The following is a 20,671-nucleotide window of genomic DNA, read 5'->3' on the forward strand; positions in this document are numbered from 1 at the left end:
TCTTCACTGCTTGCTGTACCTGCATGCTTACTTTCAGTGACTGACGTACAAGGACACCCAGATCTCTGTTGTGGCCATTTGGCCTGTTTTGCATGTCATTGTGGATGGCATGTGCCTTTAAATTTTAGACTGCCCGTTATAATGTGGGTGGGATTTAAGACGTGTCTTTGGGCGTGTTTGTAGCTTAACTACTTGCGCAGAAGTTTAGTTTTTAGATTCGTTTTGGAGAGACGATGGACGATCCTTCGATCATGTCGAGCATGTCATGGCATGTCATTGTTATGGAGACACAAGGAGCTTTCTAATATCTGAAGCAATGAGCTGGAGTTCGAAGAAGATTGCCGTAACGTCGGAAAAACCTTGGATGTATCTTACTGTTTTCTATCAACAATAAAGAAAATATTCATCAAAAGATTGTGTGCTGAAGCTTTATGAATGGAGAAGCTCTGAAGGTCTCCGAGGCAGCTTGCATGCGTACCGAAGATATTCCCCTTATCCATTCTCATCCAAATAGCGGCTAGGGTGCTAATTACCTGAAAGATATGAAAGATCTGCTGCTACAATCTCGTTGTACTTCCCCTTTTCCTAACCTGGCACCATTCAGATAATAATCTGCCTTCCTGTTCTTGCCACCAAAGTGGATAACCTCACATTTATCCACATTAAACTGCATCTGCCATGCATCTGTCCACTTACCCAACCTGTCCAAATCACCCTGTATCTTCATAGCATCCTCTTCATAGTTCACACTGCCATCCAGCTTTGTGTCATCTGCATTCTCATCCAAACTGGTGCTATTAACCACGAACAGCAATGGGTCCAGCACCAATCCCCGAGATAGACAAGTCACAGACCTTCTTAAATAGAGACACAACATTAACCACTCTCCAGTCTTCCGGCACCTCCTCCATATCTAATAATATATCAGCCAGAGCACCTGCAATGTCTTCTCTAGCTCTCCAGTGCCCTCAGATATATTTGATCGGGCCTATATTTATCTACCTTCATGCACCTTTAGATATTCAACACCTCCTTGACTGTAATATCAACTGCTCACAAGACATGTCAACTAACTGTCCCAAGTTTCCTATTCTCCACAGTAAAAACAAAACAGACATGGAATACCAAGGAGGATGCATCCTTGTATCCCTCTCGTTAGCACATCTTCCCCAGCCAACAATGGGCCACCCTTCCTGAGATCATCTGCTGCCGGCCATCAAGTTGATTCATTATCGGAAATGTAACTGAGAAGGACATATATTGCTTTAATTTTGAAGCATCTTTAATATTAATTTATTCTGATGCCTTGCATTTCAAACCTAAAATTCCTACTGATCTTTTTATGGATTTTGTTTTTACAATTTCTTAGTTTCACAATTTCACTTTCAATGCTCACAGTCTCTGTCCTGACTTCTTCCAACCCTCTGCTCACAACTTGAAATCTTGAGTCAGAGTTCACAAATTAATATGTTTGCCCTATACATTAGAGGGCTGCACAGTGGCGCAGCTGGTAGAGCAGCTGCCTCACAGCGACAGAGAGCTGGTTTACACGTTTTCCCTGTGACTCCATGAATTTCCTCCCATATCCCAAATATGTGCAAGCTTGTGGCCTCTGTAAATTGTCCCGAGTGTGTAGAGAGTGGATGAGAAAGTGGAATAACCCAGAACCAGTGTGAACAGGTGATTGATGGTCGGCCTGGACTCGGTGGGCCGAAGGGCCTGTTTTCATGCTGTATCTCTAAACCAAACAAAGCATGCCTAAATCTAAACATCACTCTGTGGAGCTCTCTCTCATCTTACCATCAACCTGCATTTTTGTTCACCAACCAGCTTACCTACTTGCGCATTATATTTCTGTTTGTGCCATGTGTTTGAATACTAAATATTTTGTGAAAAGGAATTACCTTTGGAGAATCCGTGTCGATGCCAACTGTATTTCCTACAGCATTCCCATTCAGTCAGAAATAAATCTCAGAATAAACATATCCAATTAAAGATATCCATTAGTGTTACCTTGCCCCTCAAAAGAAAACAATTGACGGCTGTGTCTAAAGCATACCAAAAGTTGGAAGGATCTCAGATTTGTAATGTTAACCGTTTCTCTTTCCACATGTGTTGCCTGGCCTGATGAGATATTCCAGCATTTTGTGTTTCATTTCAAATCTCCAGCATTTGCACATTTTTTGTGCATTTTTAAGCATTACACTCAATTTGAGTAATAAGCTACAATAATATTTCGGAAAAAATACCTACCATTTAACAAAAAAGTTACCTTATTTTCTCCCGAGGGCATTTTTTCATAAATTTCTTTAAGTTTTTCATAATGTGGACGAAGGAACTTAAGTGGTTTAGGAACAGATGTCATGGAGGTGGTAGAAGAACGAATCTGCCTTCGGAGTTCCTCCAGTGCAGCTCGGTAAAGTTCAGTGTTTGGTTCCTACAAGTTAAAATACCCAGGAATATAACACATTCTTCTAAACTATGTACATATTACCCAAGGAACTTCAAATAATTCTTACAGAATAGAGATATTTAAAGCACCTGAGAAAATAAATAAGAGTTTTTATAGTTGCCATAAATTATTCTTTGAATGGAATAGAAACTTTGAAAATTAAAGATAAAACACTGGTGCACCAAGTCTTTTTTGCACGACAGGCTGAAATATTAAATTATTTAATACCTTATTATTTGTGGTAGTTTACATCTCCCTTAAGTGAAAATTGATCCGATTGGCTTTTTAAGAGTTCTGAGTTAATACAAAGGAAGAGAACAGGTGACTTACACTCAGCCTTTCCACAAGCATCTCCAGCTCTTCCTGCAACTGCTTGTCCTCATCAGACTAAAAAAATATTGGAAACAAAAATGAAAAGTTGAAATAGCTACACACCATCTCATGCAAATGAAACATTATAGCATATAACAAGTGTAACTATATTAACGTAGGAGAAACCTGAAAAGAAAACCCACCTTGAAAGTAATGAAAGGATCGATGCCGATTTTACCTGGTCTCTTTAATGTGGGCAGCTGGGACTAGTATAGATGGGGCATGTTGGTCGGCTTGGGCCTGTTTCCATGCTGTATTACCATGACCCTAATTAGAAAATTACCAATGCAAGACTGGGCCAACTCTCCTCCTCAATTAACCGTATGATTTTGTGTCAAGAAATCCAACAATTTAGAAGTAATTAGCTGTGTTTTAGAAACTATTTCTACCCTTTTAATTCCCCAGGCCCAATTGAAATAAACGCGCGTCTCTAATTCTGACCGTAATCATCATTATGGTTGTGTCTTCAGCTATTAAGACACGGGATAATAGAATTCCCTTTGTCTGCCTTCAAGATATTCCTTCAGGTCACCTTTTATGAAGCTGGGACCCCAGCTATTTTCAATATATATTAATGATTTGGACGAGGGAATTGAATGCAACATCTCCAAGTTTGCGGATGACACGAAGCTGGGGGGCAGTGTTAGCTGTGAGGAGGATGCTAGGAGGCTGCAAGGTGACTTGGATAGGCTGGGTGAGTGGGCAAATGCATGGCAGATGCAGTATAATGTGTATATATGTGAGGTTATCCACTTTGGTGGCAAAAACAGGAAAGTAGACTATTATCTAAATGGTGGCCGATTAGGAAAAGGGGAGATGCAACGAGACCTGGGTGTCATGGTACACCGGTCATTGAAAGTAGGCATGCAGGTGCAGCAGGCAGTGAAGAAAGCGAATGGTATGTTAGCATTCATAGCAAAATGATTTGAGTATAGCAGGGAGGTTCTACTGCAGTTGTACAGGGTCTTGGTGACACCTGAAGTATCGCGTACAGTTTGGGTCTCCAAATCTGAGGAAAGACATTCTTGCCATAGAGGGAGTACAGAGAAGGTTCACCAGACTGATTCCTGGGATGTCAGGACTTTCATATGAAGAAAGACTGGATAGACTTGGCTTGTACTCGCTAGAATTTAGAAGATTGAGGGGGAATCTTATAGAAACTTACAAAATTCTTAAGGGGTTGGACACGCTAGATGCAGGAAGATTGTTGGTGAAATCCAGGACAAGGGGTCACAGTGTAAGGATAAAGGGGAAATCCTTTAGGACCGAGATGAGAAAAACATTTTTCACACAGAAAGTGGCGAATCTCTGGAATTCTCTGCCACAGAAGGTAGTTGAGGCCAGTTCATTGGCTATATTTAAGAGGGAGTTAGATGTGGCCCTTGTGGCTAAAGGGATCAGGGGATATGGAGAGAAGGCAGGTACAGGATACTGAGTTGGATGATCAGCCATGATCATATTGAATGGCAGTGCAGGATCGAAGGGCCGAATGGCCTACTCCTGCACCTATTTTCTCTGTTTCTATGAATTGAATTGAGTTTTCTGAGGTGGTAACAAAGATGATTGATGACAGTAGGCAGTGGATACTCTCTCTGTAAATTTTAGTAAGGCATTTAATAAATGTCCCTCATGGCAAACTGAAGATTAAGGTGTATGGGATCCACGATGACTTATTAGTTTAGATTCAAAACTAGCTTACTCATAGGTGGTGGAAAGTTGTTGTTTTAGCTGTAGATCTGTGACCAGCGGAGTTATGGAGTCAGAGAGTCATACAGCACGGGAACAGGCTCGTTGGCTCATGCCGACCAAGATGCTCCATCTACATTAGTTCCACCTGCCTGCATTGGCCCATATCCCTTTAAACCTTTCCTATCCATGTACCTGTACAAATGCCTTTTAAATGTTGTCAGTATCTACCTCAACTACCTTCTCGGGAAGTTCGAAAATACCCCTCAGGATACTTGTACCTTTTTCCCCTCTCACCTAAGCCTATGTCCGTCCCCGGGTTCTTGATTCCCCTACTCTGGGTAAAAGACTGCATTTACCCTAACTATTCCCCCTCATGATCTTGTACACCTCTACAAGTTCATTAGTTATAGAAGCAGAATTAGGCCATTCCAGCTAGTCTACTCCACCATTCATGGCTGATCTATCTTTCCCTCTCAATCCCATTCTTCTGCCTTCTTATCCATAACGCCCGATATCCGCACTGATCAAGAATCTGTCAATCTCTGCCTTAAAAATATTCATTGACTTGAACTTCACAGCTTTCTGTGGCAACAATTCCACAGGCTCACCACTCTCTGACTGGAGTATTGTTGTCAGTTCTGGGCACCATGTTATAGGAATAATGTTGTTAAGTTGGAAAGGGTGCAGAGAAGATTTACTAGGATGTTGCCAGGACTTGAAGGCCTGAGCTACGGGGAGAGGTTGAGTAGCCTGGGTCTCTATTCCCTGGAGCGCAGGAGAATGAGAGGTGATCATCTGGATGTGTATAAAATCATGCGAGGAATAGATGGAGTAGACATACAAAGTCTCTTGCCCAGAGCAGGGGAATCGAGAACCAGAGGTCATAGGTTTAAAGTGAAGGGGGAAAGAGTTTATAGGTCTGAAAAGTGTAACGTTTTTGTGGTTTGTGTATAGAACGGGCTACAGGAACTATCATAACATCTAAGCAGCAAATAGACAGGTACATGGATAGGACAGATATAGAGAAATACTAGACTAAGTGGGACCCGTTGGGTCCCATGTTCACACGGGAGCGCTGGTCCCCCAACGCAATATTCCACCTCTCCACCAATTCCAACCCCCGTTGGCCAGTGGGGGGGGTGGCTTTCTGGAGCGCTAGTATGGGTACTGTGGGCTGAAGGGACTGGTTAGTATGGACATTGTGGGCCAAATGGATATTTAGGGTGGCAGTTCAGTCCCTCAAGCCTGATGTGCTGGCAGCTCACTAACGGCTGGTGGGCTGGCAGTTGACTCATGGGTATTCCTTGAAATTCCATTTCAAGCAGGGTGCAAGGCCACCAAATTCAAATGCAGTTTCCTACCATTTCAAGCAGGGTGCAAGGCCACCAAATTCAAGTGCAGTTTCTTACCACTTCAAGCAGGGTGCAAGGCCACCAAATTCAATTGCAGTTTCATACCACTTTAAGCAGGGTGCAAGGCCACCATATTCAGGTGCAGTTTCCTACCACTTCAAGCAGGGTGCAAGGCCACCGAATTCAAGCGCAGTTTCCTACCACTTCAAGCAGGATGCAAGGCCACCGAATTCAAGTGCAGTTTCCGACCACTTCAAGCAGGGTGCAAGGCCACCGAATTCAAGTGCAGTTTCCGACCACTTCAAGCAGGGTGCAAGGCCACCGAATTCAAGTGCAGTTTCATGCCACTTCAAGCAGGGTGCAAGGCCACCACATTCAAATGGAGTTTCATACTATTTCAAGCAGGTTGAAACCACCATAAAACCACTATAAAACTACACAAAACACCACATAAACACCACTCACAGCTCAGTAGACATTCAGTGTGTTCAGCTGATTCACAGCTCAGACAGTCGTGACCTCTCTCTCCCCCCCATCTTGCTGAGACTGAGCCACACCCACGGGTTTTATAATCCCTCCCCTCCAACTGGAAGGGGCGTGGCCTTCATGGCGTGATTGACAGAGATTCTCAACATTTTGTTAAACACTAATAACACTCTTATTTTTCATTGATGGGAAGAATCTTCTGCACCTGATGAGTGGTGGGGAACTGAGTAAGATGGCCAAAAATCACACACGTAAGTGGTAGTGTTTTATCTAAAATCAATATTCAGTGCAAACAGGAAGTTGTCAAGTTTCCACCAACAGCCATTTTTTTTTTTGCCGTGCAGTCTTTTAAAGCAGTTACCACCACCAACAACAGCCTTTTTTTTTTGCAGTGCAGCCTTTCAAAGCAGTTACCAACACCAACAACAACCATTTTTTTTTGCAGTGCAGTCTTTTAAAGCAGTTACCACCACCAACAACAGTCATTTTTTTTCCAGTGCAGCCATTTAAAAGCAGTTACTACCACCAACAACAGCCATTCTTTTTGCAGTGCAGCCTTTCAAAGCAGTTACCACCACCAACAACAGCCATTTTTTTTTTTGCAGTGCAGCATTTCAAAGCAACCATATTTTCATTTTCAAACCACATTAAGGGCACTCACGGTTGAGTAGACATGTGTTCAGTGTTATTCAGAGCTCAGAGAGACATGACCCTTTCGCTTCCTCCATCTTGCAGAGACTGAGTGAGGTACACCACTTCCGGGTTTTATAGTCCCTCCCCCTCCCACCAGCAGGGGCAACAGAGAGAATGCCAAAAAAAATTTAAACATTAATATATCTCTGATTTTTCATCAATGGGAAAAATCCTCCAGTCCAGTCTAGCAGAGGGGGGTTCTGAGCGAGGTGGCCAAAAATGACAGCCGTAAGTGGCGGCGTTCTCTCGGAAATCACATCGCAGTGAGTCAAAAGTGGTCAAGATCTTACTTTTAGTAATATAGATGGGCCAAACGCAGGCAAGTGGGACCAGTGTACCTGGGACATATTGGTCAGTGTGGGGTATTTGGGCCTAAAGGACTGTTTCCACACTGTATGACTATGACTGGACTCTAGTTGTTGGTACGATGGCTCCATTTACTGATAACAGCTGGGAAGAAACTGTCCCCAAATCAGGTGCTATGCGATTTCATACTTCTATAGCTCTTGCCTGATGGGAGAGGAGAGAAGACGGAGTGGCTGGGGTGCGACTCATCCTTGATTATGCTGCTGCCCTAGCCGAGGCTGCGCGAGGTATAAATGGAGTCAATGGAAGGGAGGTTGGTTTGTGTGACGGTCTGGGCTGCGTCCACAATTCTCTGCAATTTCTTGCGGTCTTGGATGGAGTTGTTCCCAAACCATGCGGTGATGCATCCTGATAAAACACTTTCCACTGCGCATCTGTAGCAGTTAGTGAGAGTTGTTGGGGGCATGCCAAACTTCCTAAGCCTTCTAAGGAGGTAGAGGTATTGATGTGCTTTCTTGGCCATTGCTCCAATTTGGGTGGTTCAGGACAAGTTGCTGGTGATATTTACTAGAAATTTGAAGCTTTCCACCATCTCTACTTCGGCGCAGTCAATCCAAACCGGGGTATGGATCCAAACGCGCTTCCTTTTGTCTTCAAATTTTGAGACAAGTAAAAACATTATGGAGCAGAAGCTTTATTGCATTTACTGCACATGGCTTTATCTCATACATGACCATCCTTTCACCTGATACAATATCTAGGTATGTTGCAAAGCCTACCTGAAGCGTCGTTGAAAATCTGTCGCTGCGGGTGTGCGCGATTTTGGCGCCGTTTAGAGGGGGGCGGGTTTAAAACGCGATTTTCTCTAGGCTGTTCAAATCGAAGATGTTCAGCCTAGTTAATTATTAACGAAAAATCGCTGGAAGACCCCGTCGCAAAAGCTATTATTAGTTTTAAAGGCCTCGTATAATAGTTATAGTAGTTTAAAAATCAATCTCTAAACCCGCGACCGCCAGCAACCGCAGGGTCTCATAAAGCAAACAACTGAAGTTAGGCTGTATATTTTTACATTAAAAAGGGCTTCTAAAGATCCCTTTATACAAAGTTTAATATTGCGAGTAACTCATTTTGGGCCCATTATATCCCGCAGTATTTTTCTCGGCATTTGGGGCACAAATCCACCGCAATGTGAACGTTCTAAACCAGCGCGTTCCACAGGGACCCACTGGAAAGTTGATTTAAATGGACTTTAATTTACAGCAATTGAACACTAAATTCCTTCCATTTGGTCTATAAATTAATGTAAATGAGATTTAAAAATCATGTTTTATTGTGAATTATTTGTGAATATTATTTGGACATTTAGGCTATTTAAAAATGTTAATCATTTATTAAGAAATGGATAGATGTTTAGATCTAGTAATTGAAGTCTGAAATTAGCTACAATTAGGTAACTAACTAATTATATGCTTTAATTTCAGGTCATCCAAGTAAGATTATTTTATATTTGTTTCAGAATGCTTCAATCTATGATAACTGAAAATTTCATTCAGTTCTCTTAATTTTTAAGAAAGTTATGGGCTTTTGACTGTTCACGATCACAGCTTTTTTGTTATGTCCATAGAAAATCAATAGGGAACAAGATGCTCATTTCCGAGTATGAAAATGGCCATAACTTTTTAAATACTTGAGATATGAAAGTGAATTAGGTGTCAAATTAAACTTGTTTTTATGCTTTATCAATTACAGACTTGATTTTTAAAATCTCAAAATTTTGTAACATTGCTACAATATCTTATTTCATAAGATTTTTAAGATTTGTTCTGTCGACATTCCTTTCAGATCACATCATTAACTTTAAAATGCTCGGCACATTCTGAAGTCGTATTACTGTTTTCACCAATATTTGAGATTGCTGAAACAAGGCATGCCTTTCTGTGATCCAAGTGTTTCATCTGAAGAGTTTCATTTCCCAAAAATAACATAGGATCAAGGGTTTAATTGTCACTAAATAAAAATGAAACAATGAAATAAGACAGATGTATAACACAAAATGCTGGAGTAACTCAGCATGTCAGGCAGCATCTCTGGAGAGAAGGAATGGGTGACGTTTCGGGTCGAGACCCGTCTTCAGACTGATGTCAGGGGAAGGGGCAGGACAAAGATAGAATGTAGTCGGAGACAGTAAGACTTGTGGGAGAACTGGGAAGGGGGAGGGGATAGAGAGGGAAAGCAAAGGCTATCTAAAGTTTGAGAATTCAATGTTCACAACGCTGATTTGTAAACTACCCAAGCAAAATTTGAGGTGCTGTTCCTCCAATTTGTGCTGGGCCTCACTCTGACAATGGAGGAGGCCCAAGACAGAAAGGTCAGAATGGGAATGGGAGGGGGAGTTGAAGTGCTGAGCCACCAGGTTAAGACGGACTGAGCAGACGTGTTCAGTGAAAAGATCGCTGAGCCTGCGCTTGGTCTTGCTGATGTAGAGAAGTTGACACCTGGAACAGCGAGTACAGTAGATGAGGTTGGAGGAGGTGCAAGTGAAGCTCTGCCTCACCTGGAAAGACTGTTTGGGTCCTTGGATGAAGTCAAGGGGGGAGGTAAAGGGACAGGTGTTGCATCTCCTGCGGTTGCAGGGGAAAGTACCTGGGGAAGGGACGAGTTGACAAGGGAATGTCAGAGGGAACGATCTCTGCGGAAAGCAGAAGGGGGTGGCAATGGGAAGATGTGGCCAGTAGTGGGATCCCGTTGGAGGTGGCGAAAATGTTGGAGGATTTTTACTTTTTTTAAAATGTATATGCTGCAACGGCTGATGGGGTGGAAGGTGAGGACAAGGGGGACTCTGTCCTTGTTACAAATGGGGGAGGGGGAGCAAGAGTGGAGCTGCGGGATATCGAGGAGACCCTATTGAGAGCCTCATCTATAATGGAAGAGGGGAACTCCCGTTTCCTAAAGAATGAGGACATCTCCAATGCCCTGGTATGGAACACCTCATCCTGGGCGCAGATGCAGCGTAGACGGAGGAATTGGGAGTAGGGATAGAGTCTTTACAGGAAGCAGGGTGGGAAGACGTGTAGTCAAAATAGCTCGTGGGAGTCAATAAGCCATTGGGAGTCTATAAGTTTGAAGTAGATGTCGATCAATAGTCTGTTTCTTGTGATTGTCACGGTGAGATCTAGAGACGGTAGCGATGTCGGAGATGGTCCAAGTGAATTTGAATGCAGGATGGAAATTTGTGAAGTTGATTAAGTCAGTGAGTTCTGCATGTGTGCAGGAGGTAGCACCAATGCAGTCGTCAATGTAGCAGAGGTAGAGTTCGGGGATTGGGCCAGTGTACTCCCGGAACAGGAATTGTTCGACGTACCCTACAAAGAGGCAGGCATAGCTAGGGGCCAATCGAGTGCCCATAGCAATGCCTTGGATTTGGAGGAAGTGGGAGGAGTCGAAGGAGAAGTTGTTCAGGGTAAGGACCAGCTCTGCTAGGCGGAGGAGTATTGGTAGATGGAAATTAGCTGGTTCTAGACGAAACCATACAAACATCTGACAGATGTATGTATGATTTAGTATAAGATAGACACAAAAAGCTGGAGTAGCTCAGCGGGTTAACTTATTAACACCTGGTTAACTTATGCTACTACAGTGCCCTCCATAATGTTTGGGCCAAAGACCCATCATTTATTTATTTGCCTCTGTACTCCACAATTTGAGATTTATAACAGAAAATATACATGTGGTTAAGTGCACATTGTCAGATTTTATTAAAGGCCATTTTTATACATTTTGGTTTCACCATGTAGAAATTACAGCTGTGCTAATCACAAAGGGACTGGCAGGCCAAGGAAGACCTCCACAGCTGATGACTGAAGAATTCTCTCTATAATAAAGAAAAATCCTCAAACACCTGTCCGACAGATCAGAAACACTCTTCAGGAGTCAGGTGCGGATTTGTCAATGACCACTGTCTGCAGAAGGCTTAATGAACAGAAATACAGAGGCTACACTGTAAGATGCAAACCACTGGTTAGCCGCAAAAATAGGATGGCCGGGTTACAGTTTGACAAGAATTACTTAAAAGAGCAACCACAGTTCTGGAAAAAGGTCTCGTGGACAGATGAGCTGAAGATTAACATATCAGATTGATGGCAACTGCAACGTATGGAGGAGACAAGAAACTGCCCAAGATCCAAAGCATACCATCTCATCTGTGAAACACAGGGGGGTGTTATGGCCAGGCATGTATGGCTGCTGAAGGTACTGGCTCACATATCTTCATTGTTGATACAACTGCTGATGGTAGTAGCATAATGAATTCTGAAGTGCAAAGACATATCCTATCTGTTCAAGTTCAAACAAATGCTTTAAAACTCATTGGCTGGCCATTCATTCTACAGCAAGACAATGATCCCAAGCATACTGCAAAAGCAACAAAGGAGTTTTTCAAAGCTAAAAAACGGTTAATTTTTGAGCCAAGCCAATCACCCGATCTGAACCCAATTGAGCATGCCTTTTATATGCTGAAGAGAACACTGAAGGGGACTAGCCCCCAAAACAAGCATAAGCTAATGATGGCTGAATGTAGGCCTGGCATAGCATCACCAGAGAAGACACCCAGCAACTGGTGATGTCCATGAATCGCAGACTTCAAGCAGTTATTGAATGCAAAGGATATGCAACAAAATACTAAACATGACTACTTTCATTTACATGACACTGCTGTGCCCCAAACATTATGGTGTCCTGAAATGGGGGGACTATGAATAAACACTGCTGTAATTTCTACATGGTGAAACCAAAATGTATAAAAATGGCCTTTATTAAAATCTGACAATGTGCACTTTAATCACATGTGATTTTTTTTCTAATACAAATCTCAAATTGTGGAATACAGAGGCAAATAAATAAATGATGAGTCTTTGCCCCAAACATTATGGAGGGCACTGTTTGCTTTTTTGTTTCCTTATATAATAAGGATTATTAAAGGCCTTATCCTAATTGTTCTGATGGGTTTGAGTAAATTAGATAATGTGATAAAAGTAAGCATAAGGATAACCAGAATGTACTCGCAAACGGTTTATAGAAATCTGGACAGATTCATTGAACTGACCTTGGCTATGAATTGAACGAAATAATACTGGGTAACTGATTGGTACCACGTCCTATCTTGGAGAGGAAATGTCAGATTGTGTTGCTTCAATTTATTTTGGATGCATATTTCAAAGTGAATTATATACCAGTAAATTCTGAGAGTCTGCTTAAATAACGTTTTACATTTGTGGCAATCTTGAATTAAGATTAAGGAAGTTTCACCTGACCACAATGAAGCATTTGTGAAGTTTTACAAGTGAGCGAGAATATGAATTCCTTAGGTAGTAGTTATACTGGAGGGTTGCAAATGTTTTTAATTTTAATGTGCTCCACTAAATATTGTGCGAAATTGTAAAATATATTGACCATCTTGAAAAACCTGAGCATTGTGTAGCATTGAATAGCCTAAAATCCAATAAGGATTTTACAATACATAATCCTTTCATTTATTTGTGGAAAACGCCAGAAGAACTGAGGGCTAATTGGTAAATGTTCTTGAAGTGACAAGTTTATTAAAATAAAACATTTTTATCAGTTAAATTTTCAGGTCCTTGAGTGAAACTAACTCGTATCTGACAGATGAATATGCATGAAATTAAAAAAGTTTCAAGGCAAATAGTTCACAAATCCATTTGATACACATTTCAACTGTCCTTGTATTATGTTCCATTTCAAGACATTTGCCCTATTTCATCATGAGATTTATTTATTTCTGAAATCAAGATGTTCCCTAAAAACAATTGTACAATGTGTCCAGTGCTATTGTTTCTGTGCTCATACTTTTTGCCATTAATTCTGTTGTCTTGTGACAATGCAAAACTTCTAACCTCATTCTTGCATCTTATTAATTTGAATGTTTTGGGCATGTCTCCATTCCAAGATTTGTCAGTGACTTTTAATTACTTTATAGTGTTCTGAAGGTAATGCAACAGGTCAAAGCTGAGAGCACGTTTTACAATCTATTGAGGCTACTTTGAAACATTGAACAATGCAGCACAAGAACAGGCCCTTTAGCTGAAAATGATTCCAAGATAAACTAATCTTCTCTGCTTGCACATGATTCATATCCATCCATTCCCTGTATGTCTGTGAACCTATCAAAACAACGCTTGAAAGTCCTTATTGTCTCAATCACATCAGGCAGCACAATCTAGGCATCCACCACTCTGTAAAACAAATCTTACCCTACACGTCTCCTTTAAACTTTTCCCCTCACCTTAAAGATATGCCCTCTTACCTTTGACATTTCTATCCTTGGAAAAGGATCTGACTCTCTACCCTATCTTTGCCTCTCGTAATGATGTATACCTCTATCAGGTCTCCTCTCAACCTCTAACATTCCAGAAAAAACAATCCAAGTTTATCCAACCTCTCCTTATAGTTAATACTCTCTAATCCAGGCAGCATTCTAGTAAACCTCTACTGGACCCTCTCCAAAACCTCTGCATTCTTCTTGTAATGGGGTGACCAGAATTGCACACAATACTCCAAATGCAGCCTAAACAAAATCATATTAAGTTGAAACATGACTTCTTTACCACTCTATCTACTTGTTTTGCCACTATCAGAGAGCAGTGGACTTGACCCCAAGATACCTCTGTGCATCAAAGATAAAGGTCATGCCATAAATTGTATACCTTCCCGTCATTTTCGATCCTGCATGAAAAAGTTGTCCCTCAGATTCCGATTAAATCTTTCCCATCTCACCTTAAACCTATTAGGTTTGGGGCTGGAGTCTGGGTGTGAATCAGTTGTTTATTTCTAGCTCCTTTCAAGCTTACCAGTGAAAATGCATTATATTACTGTGTAAGGTGCATAAAAAAGTGAATTAAAATGTGTTTAGTAATTTAATGAAAATAAACTGCAAATGCTGTTTATACCAGAGAAAGACTGATGGATTAACTCAGCGGGCCAGACAGCATCTCTGGAGAAAATGGACAGGTGATGTTTCGGGTTGGGACTCCCAACCCAAAACATAATTTTATCTTTTTCTCCAGAGATGCGGTCTGACCTGCTAAGTTTCTCCAGCAGTTTGTGTCTATCTTTGGTGCTGAGATATTAATTAGTAACCTCAATATGACTCTTTTGAGTCAAAGTCACACAGCATTGAAACAGATCCTTCATCACAACTCATCCATAACTGTGTTCAAAAGGGAACTGCAGATGCTGGAATATCGAAGGTACACAAAATTGCTGGGGGAACTCAGCGGGTGCAGCAGCATCTATGGAGCGAAGGAAATAGGCGACGTTTCGGGCCGAAACCCTTCTTCAGACTGATAGGGGGTGGGGAAAGAAAGAAGGACAAAGGGAGGAGGAGGAGGAGCCCGAGGGCGGGCGGATGGGAGGAGACAGCTAGAGGGTGAAGGAAGGGGAGGGGGGGAGGGGACAGCACGGGCTAGCCAAATTGGGAGAATTCAATGTTGATGCCAAGGGGACGCAAGGACCCCAGACGGAATATGAGGTGCTGTTCCTCCAATTTCCGCTGGTGCTCACTCTGGCAATGGAGGAGACCCAGGACAGAGAGGTCGGATTGGGAATGGGAGGGGGAGTTGAAGTGCTGAGCCACCGGGAGATCAGGTAGGTTATTGCGGACTGAGCGGAGGTGTTCGGCGAAACGGTCGCCCAACCTACGCTTGGTCTCACCGATGTAGATCAGCTGACATCTAGAGCAGCGGATGCAGTAGATGAGGTTGGAGGAGATACAGGTGAACCTTTGTCGCACCTGGAACGACTGCTTGGGACCTTGAATGGAGTCGAGGGGGGAGGTGAAGGGACAGGTGTTGCATTTCTTGCGGTTGCAACGGAAAGTGCCCGGGGAGGGGGTGGTGCGGGAGGGAAGTGAAGAATTGACGAGGGAGTTGCGGAGGGAGCGGTCTTTGCGGAAGGCAGACATGGGGGGAGATGGGAAGATGTGGCGAGTGGTGGGGTCACGTTGGAGGTGGCGGAAATGGCGGAGGATTATGTGTTGTATTTGCCGGCTGGTGGGGTGAAAGGTGAGGACCAGAGGGACTCTGCCCTTGTTGCGTGTGCGGGGATGGGGAGAGAGAGCAGCGTTACGGGGTATGGATGAGACCCTGGTGTGAGCCTCATCTATGGTGGCGGAGGGGAATCCCCGTTCCCTGAAGAACGAGGACATTTCCGATGCCCTGGTATGAAATGTCTCATCCTGGGAACAGATGCGGCGTAGGCGGAGGAATTGGGAGTAGGGGATGGAGTCTTTACAGGGGGCAGGGTGGGAAGACGTGTAGTCCAGATAGCCATGTGAGTCAGTGGGTTTATAATGTATGTCGGTCAGGAGTCTGTCCCCTGCGATGGAGATGGTGAGGTCAAGGAATGGTAGGGAAGTGTCTGAAATCGTCCAGGTGTATTGGAGTGCCGGGTGGAAGTTGGTGGTGAAGTGGATGAAGTCAGTCAGTTGTGTGTGGGTGCAGGAGGTGGCACCAAAGCAGTCGTCAATGTAGCGGAGGTAGAGGTCGGGGATGGGGCCCTGGTATGCATTGAACAAGGATTGTTCAACGTGCCCGACAAAGAGGCAGGCGTAGCTGGGGCCCATGCGTGTGCCCATAGCTACGCCTTGTGTTTGGAGGAAATGGGAGGAGTCAAATGTAAAGTTATTGAGGGTGAGGACCAACTCCGCTAAGCGGAGGAGAGTGTCAGTGGCTGGGTATAGGTTGCTCCTCTGGTCGAGGAAGAACCGGATGGCTCTGAGGCCATCCTGGTGGGGGATGGAGGTGTAGAGTGACCGGACATCCATGGTGAAGATGAGGGGGTGAGGGCCCAGAGAGTGGAATGCGTGGAGGCGGCGGAGAGTGTCTGAGGTGTCTAGAACATAGGTGGGGAGGGATTTGACCAAGGGGGATAGGATGGAGTCAAGGTATGTGGAGATGAGTTCGGTGGGGCACGAACACGCAGAGACAATGGGTCTGCCGGGAGAGCCGGGTTTGTGGATTTTGGGGAGAAGGTAAAAACGGGCCGTGCGGGGCTGGGGAACGATGAGTTTGGAGGCTTGGTCAGGTAGGGCGTGGGAATTGATGAAGTCGGTGATGGTGCTAGAAATGGTGGCCTGGTGCTCGTCAGTGGGGTCATGGTCCAAGGGTAAGTAGGAGGAGGTGTCCGAGAGTTGGCGCGTGGCCTCAGCTTTGTAGAGATCGACGCGCCAGACTACCACGGCACCTCCCTTGTCGGCTGGTTTGATGACCCAGTCTGGGTTTGTGCGGAGTGATTCGATGGCAGTGCGTTCAGAGGGGGAAAGATTGGAGTGAGAAAGGGGAGTGGAGAAGTTGAGGCGGTTGACGTCGCGGCGGCAGTTCTGAATGAAGAGTTCCAGAGCCGGGACTTTCTGAGGGGGGTTCCACGAGGAGGGGGTGCGTTGGAGACGGGAAAAGGGGTCATCATTAGGGGGCGAGGACTCCTTACCATGGAAGTGCGCTGTGAGGCGGAGACGACGGTAGAAGCTCTCCAAGTCATGGTGGGCGCGGAACTCATTGAGATGGGGACGGAGGGGGACAAAGGTGAGACCTCTGCTGAGGACAGACCGTTGGGTGGGGGAGAGGGGGAGGTCGGGGGGGATGGTGAACACCCGGCAGGGGTGGGAGTTGGGGCCAGAGGAAGGCAGGTGGTTAGACTGGGTAGGGGGTTGTGGGTGTTGGAGGGGTGGTGGGTGGTCAGGGGGTGGGGGGGAGAGAGGGCTGTAATGTGGGTGGGGAAGAGCGGGTGTGCCATGGTTGGGGGGGGATGGGGGAGGGTCAGTGGAGCAGCCACTGAGGTTAGCACGGCTGGGCAGACGGGCGCTAGGACCCGGTGGAATTAAATCGAGGAGAGTGGGAGTAAGCAGCGTGAAGGCTGCAGGCCCAGTGCAGAGTCCAGGCTCCAGGTAAGGCGACGGCTGTGGGTTGCTGGAGGGGGGTGGAGTGGCGCGGGTCAACGGACCCGATGGTCGGAGTCCAGCGGCGCGGGTCACCGGACCCGATGGTCGGAGTCCAGTGGTAGTTGAGTCGGGGTCCGCGGGCGATGCGAGGGTGGTCCCGGTGGGCGGATGGTCGGCGGGTCGGCGGCGAGATGAATCGGGTGCGTAGCGGCGGCCATGTTGGGATAGCCCCGGTCCGGTGGCGTTGTCGGGTAGTTGGGGTCGGGTGGCGATGTCGGAGGAATCGGCGAGGGGGAGCGAGTCCAAGTTACCGTAGAGGCTGCGAGGCTGGGCGTCATCGGTCGGCAGGTGAGGGTCGGTGGCGGCATCGATGTAGAGGTCAGTGAAGGCGGCGTCCCGGTCAGTGTGGAAGTCGCTCCTAGTGGCCAAGATGGCGTCGCGGGACTCGGGCAGGCGATGCGGGCCAGGGTTGGGGCCCGGAGTCTGCGGGCGGTCGAGTCGCGGAGTGTAGGCGTCGGGAGCGGCCTGGAGTCGGGATAATTTAAGGTCCTTGGTGGAGTTGAGGTAGGCCAGGAATTTTTTATTAAAGAGGTGGATCTTCCGGCGGATGAAATACAGCTGGGGTCCGTTGCAGGTCTGGGTTAGTGAGGCCTGAAGTCCAGGGAGTGTCGATGTGAGGTCCTGTTGGTGCCGGCGCATCGCGACCAGGGTGGATCTCAGTGCCCGGTTGGAGAATTGCTGGGTATGCCGGTGGATGGCCAGTCGGTACCGATGGTCCGGTTGGGGTCCGAACTGGGAGGTGGGGAACTGGAGCTGGAAGCCGTGGGGTATGAGATGATGGCGCAGGCAGGACCCGAGGAAGCAGATGTGGCTGTGGTATCGAGTCTGGGTAAGGGTATGGTCGTACAGTTGGAGGGCAGGGGGGATCACAGAGAGGGGGCAGTTAGAGAGGAGGTTGTGAAACTGTCTCCGGAGAGAGGAGGAGAACTTCTTCAAAGTAGGCATACCTTGAAGAGATATCGCAGTGGAGTAGACAAAGTGTTCAAAAGGGAACTGCAGATGCTGGAATATCGAAGGAAATGCAACACCTGTCCCTTCACCTCCCCCCTCGACTCCATTCAAGGTCCCAAGCAGTCGTTCCAGGTGCGACAAAGGTTCACCTGTATCTCCTCCAACCTCATCTACTGCATCCGCTGCTCTAGATGTCAGCTGATCTACATCGGTGAGACCAAGCGTAGGTTGGGCGACCGTTTCGCCGAACACCTCCGCTCAGTCCGCAATAACCTACCTGATCTCCCGGTGGCTCAGCACTTCAACTCCCCCTCCCATTCCCAATCCGACCTCTCTGTCCTGGGTCTCCTCCATTGCCAGAGTGAGCACCAGCGGAAATTGGAGGAACAGCACCTCATATTCCGTCTGGGGTCCTTGCGTCCCCTTGGCATCAACATTGAATTCTCCCAATTTGGCTAGCCCGTGCTGTCCCCTCCCCCCCTCCCCTTCCTTCACCCTCTAGCTGTCTCCTCCCATCCGCCCGCCCTCGGGCTCCTCCTCCTCCTCCCTTTGTCCTTCTTTCTTTCCCCACCCCCTATCAGTCTGAAGAAGGGTTTCGGCCCGAAACGTCGCCTATTTCCTTCGCTCCATAGATGCTGCTGCACCCGCTGAGTTCCCCCAGCAATTTTGTGTACCTTCATCCATAACTGCACTTGTTTGTCTGTGCTTGGCCCATATTCCTTCTTCTATCCTTTTTTGTCCCTGTACACATCAAATGTACTTTAAACATGATAATTGTTCCACCTCTGCCACTTCCTCTGGTAGCTTGTTCTAATCTAACAGAAAATCTGTGTTTGTCATTCGGCAGGTCCCAAAAGCACTAGATCATTGAAGTTTTGCTACATACAAAGTACGAACCTTCCAAAAGATGAAATTCCAAAATTGTTGATTCATGTAACTACGCTTACAATGGTCATATCCACAAGCACAAATCGTATCCAACAGCATAAGAGGCAGTGTTCAAATATGGTTAATATTGATTCCATAAAAAAGGAATACTAACACAACACCCATTTATAAATAAATTTTAAACAACCTTTGCGAGTTTGCAGATTTTACATTCAGGAACCATTCTGAATGTAAACTGGATTCTTGATATTAGGCAAAATTGCAGCCAAAATAAACAGCACGTCTCTAATCGGTAGAAACTTTTACCACAACACGAGTTAAAAAGCAATGATCGCGGCCTAGTTTCCGCGCAGAAGCTCGGGCCCGGCTCGCTTGCTCGCAGCGAAATGCATTTGAAACAAGACGGGTCGGGGTGGACTGGGGAAGGGCGCTGAAGGGAAGGAGAGGCAGCGGTGGAGGGAAGGCCCCGGCCGGCCTCGGGCCTCACTCACTCTGCAGCCACCAGCGTTATCCACAGTGACACAGCAAACTCACGAATGCCGGACGTGGCCATCGTTCATTCCCCTCCCTCCCTCCGACAGATACATTACCAGTTCTTCCTCCAAGTCGCCATCGCCCTTCTTGTCTTTCTTGTCCTTCTTGTCCTTCTCTTTGGCCGCGGCTGGCTTCTCGTCACCCCGGCGTGGGGTGGTGGCGGCTGCTGGCTGCTGCCCTTTCCTCGAGTCCTCCATCACCGCGCACAGCTGCCCCGGTGGATGCCGGGACACTCGGCTCAGCCCGGCCCGGCAGATCGTGCTCGTGCTCGTGCTCGTGCTCGTGCTCGTTCCCGCGCTCGCGAGCGGGATCGGGAGCGCGCTCCAACACCAACCGTCCGCACTGTGGCCGCGCGCGCCGGCAGCTCGAGCCAAAGATGTTATAGCTCGAGCTGGTGCTCCATCCGCCGCCAGCGCCAGCGCCAGCGTCGCAAGCCGGAGGACGGCGGCCGAAATACTTGTGCGACGAAAACAAAGAGCACACGAATGAGAAAATCAGGGGGAGGGAAAGAAAGTAGCATGGGAGAAAGTGTAGACGTTCGCTGAAAAGTAATGTGAGACCGGTGAAAGGATGGCCTGTGGAGTTACAGAGTGATACATCGTGGAAACAGGCCCTTCGGCCCAACTTGCCCACACCGACCAACATTGTCCCAGCTACTAGTCCCACCTGCCTGCGTCCATGTATGGTGTAGGAAGGAACTGCAGATGCTGGTTTACACCGAAGATAGACACAAAAAGCTGGAGTAAATCAGCGGGTCAGGCAGCATCTCTGGAGAGAAACATAGAGACATAGAAAATAGGTGCAGGAGTAGGCCATTCAGCCCTTCGAGCCTGCACCGCCATTCAATATGATCATGGCTGATCATCCAACTCAGTATCCTGTACCTGCCTTCTCTCCATACCCCCTGATCCCTTTAACCACAAGGGCCACATCTAACTC

The 20,671-nt window shown here is 46.1% G+C and overlaps 1 protein-coding gene across 1 annotated transcript in view; it reads right to left on the reverse strand.

Moving 5' to 3' along the window:
- psmd2 (proteasome 26S subunit ubiquitin receptor, non-ATPase 2) overlaps positions 1-20,014 on the reverse strand; it is a 77,479-nt gene extending 57,465 nt beyond the window's left edge. The window contains exons 1-3 of the mRNA XM_033032196.1: positions 19,789-20,014; positions 2,783-2,839; positions 2,273-2,437 (exon numbers count right to left, since the gene is read on the reverse strand). Of these exons, the coding sequence (XP_032888087.1) occupies positions 2,273-2,437; positions 2,783-2,839; positions 19,789-19,929 (363 nt within the window). The 5' untranslated portion in view covers positions 19,930-20,014. The remainder of the gene's footprint in view (positions 1-2,272; positions 2,438-2,782; positions 2,840-19,788) is intronic.
- Between the last annotated feature and the right edge of the window lie 657 nt (positions 20,015-20,671).

This window comes from Amblyraja radiata, chromosome 13, assembly GCF_010909765.2.
Source record: "Amblyraja radiata isolate CabotCenter1 chromosome 13, sAmbRad1.1.pri, whole genome shotgun sequence".
NCBI classification, from domain to species: Eukaryota; Metazoa; Chordata; class Chondrichthyes; order Rajiformes; family Rajidae; genus Amblyraja; species Amblyraja radiata.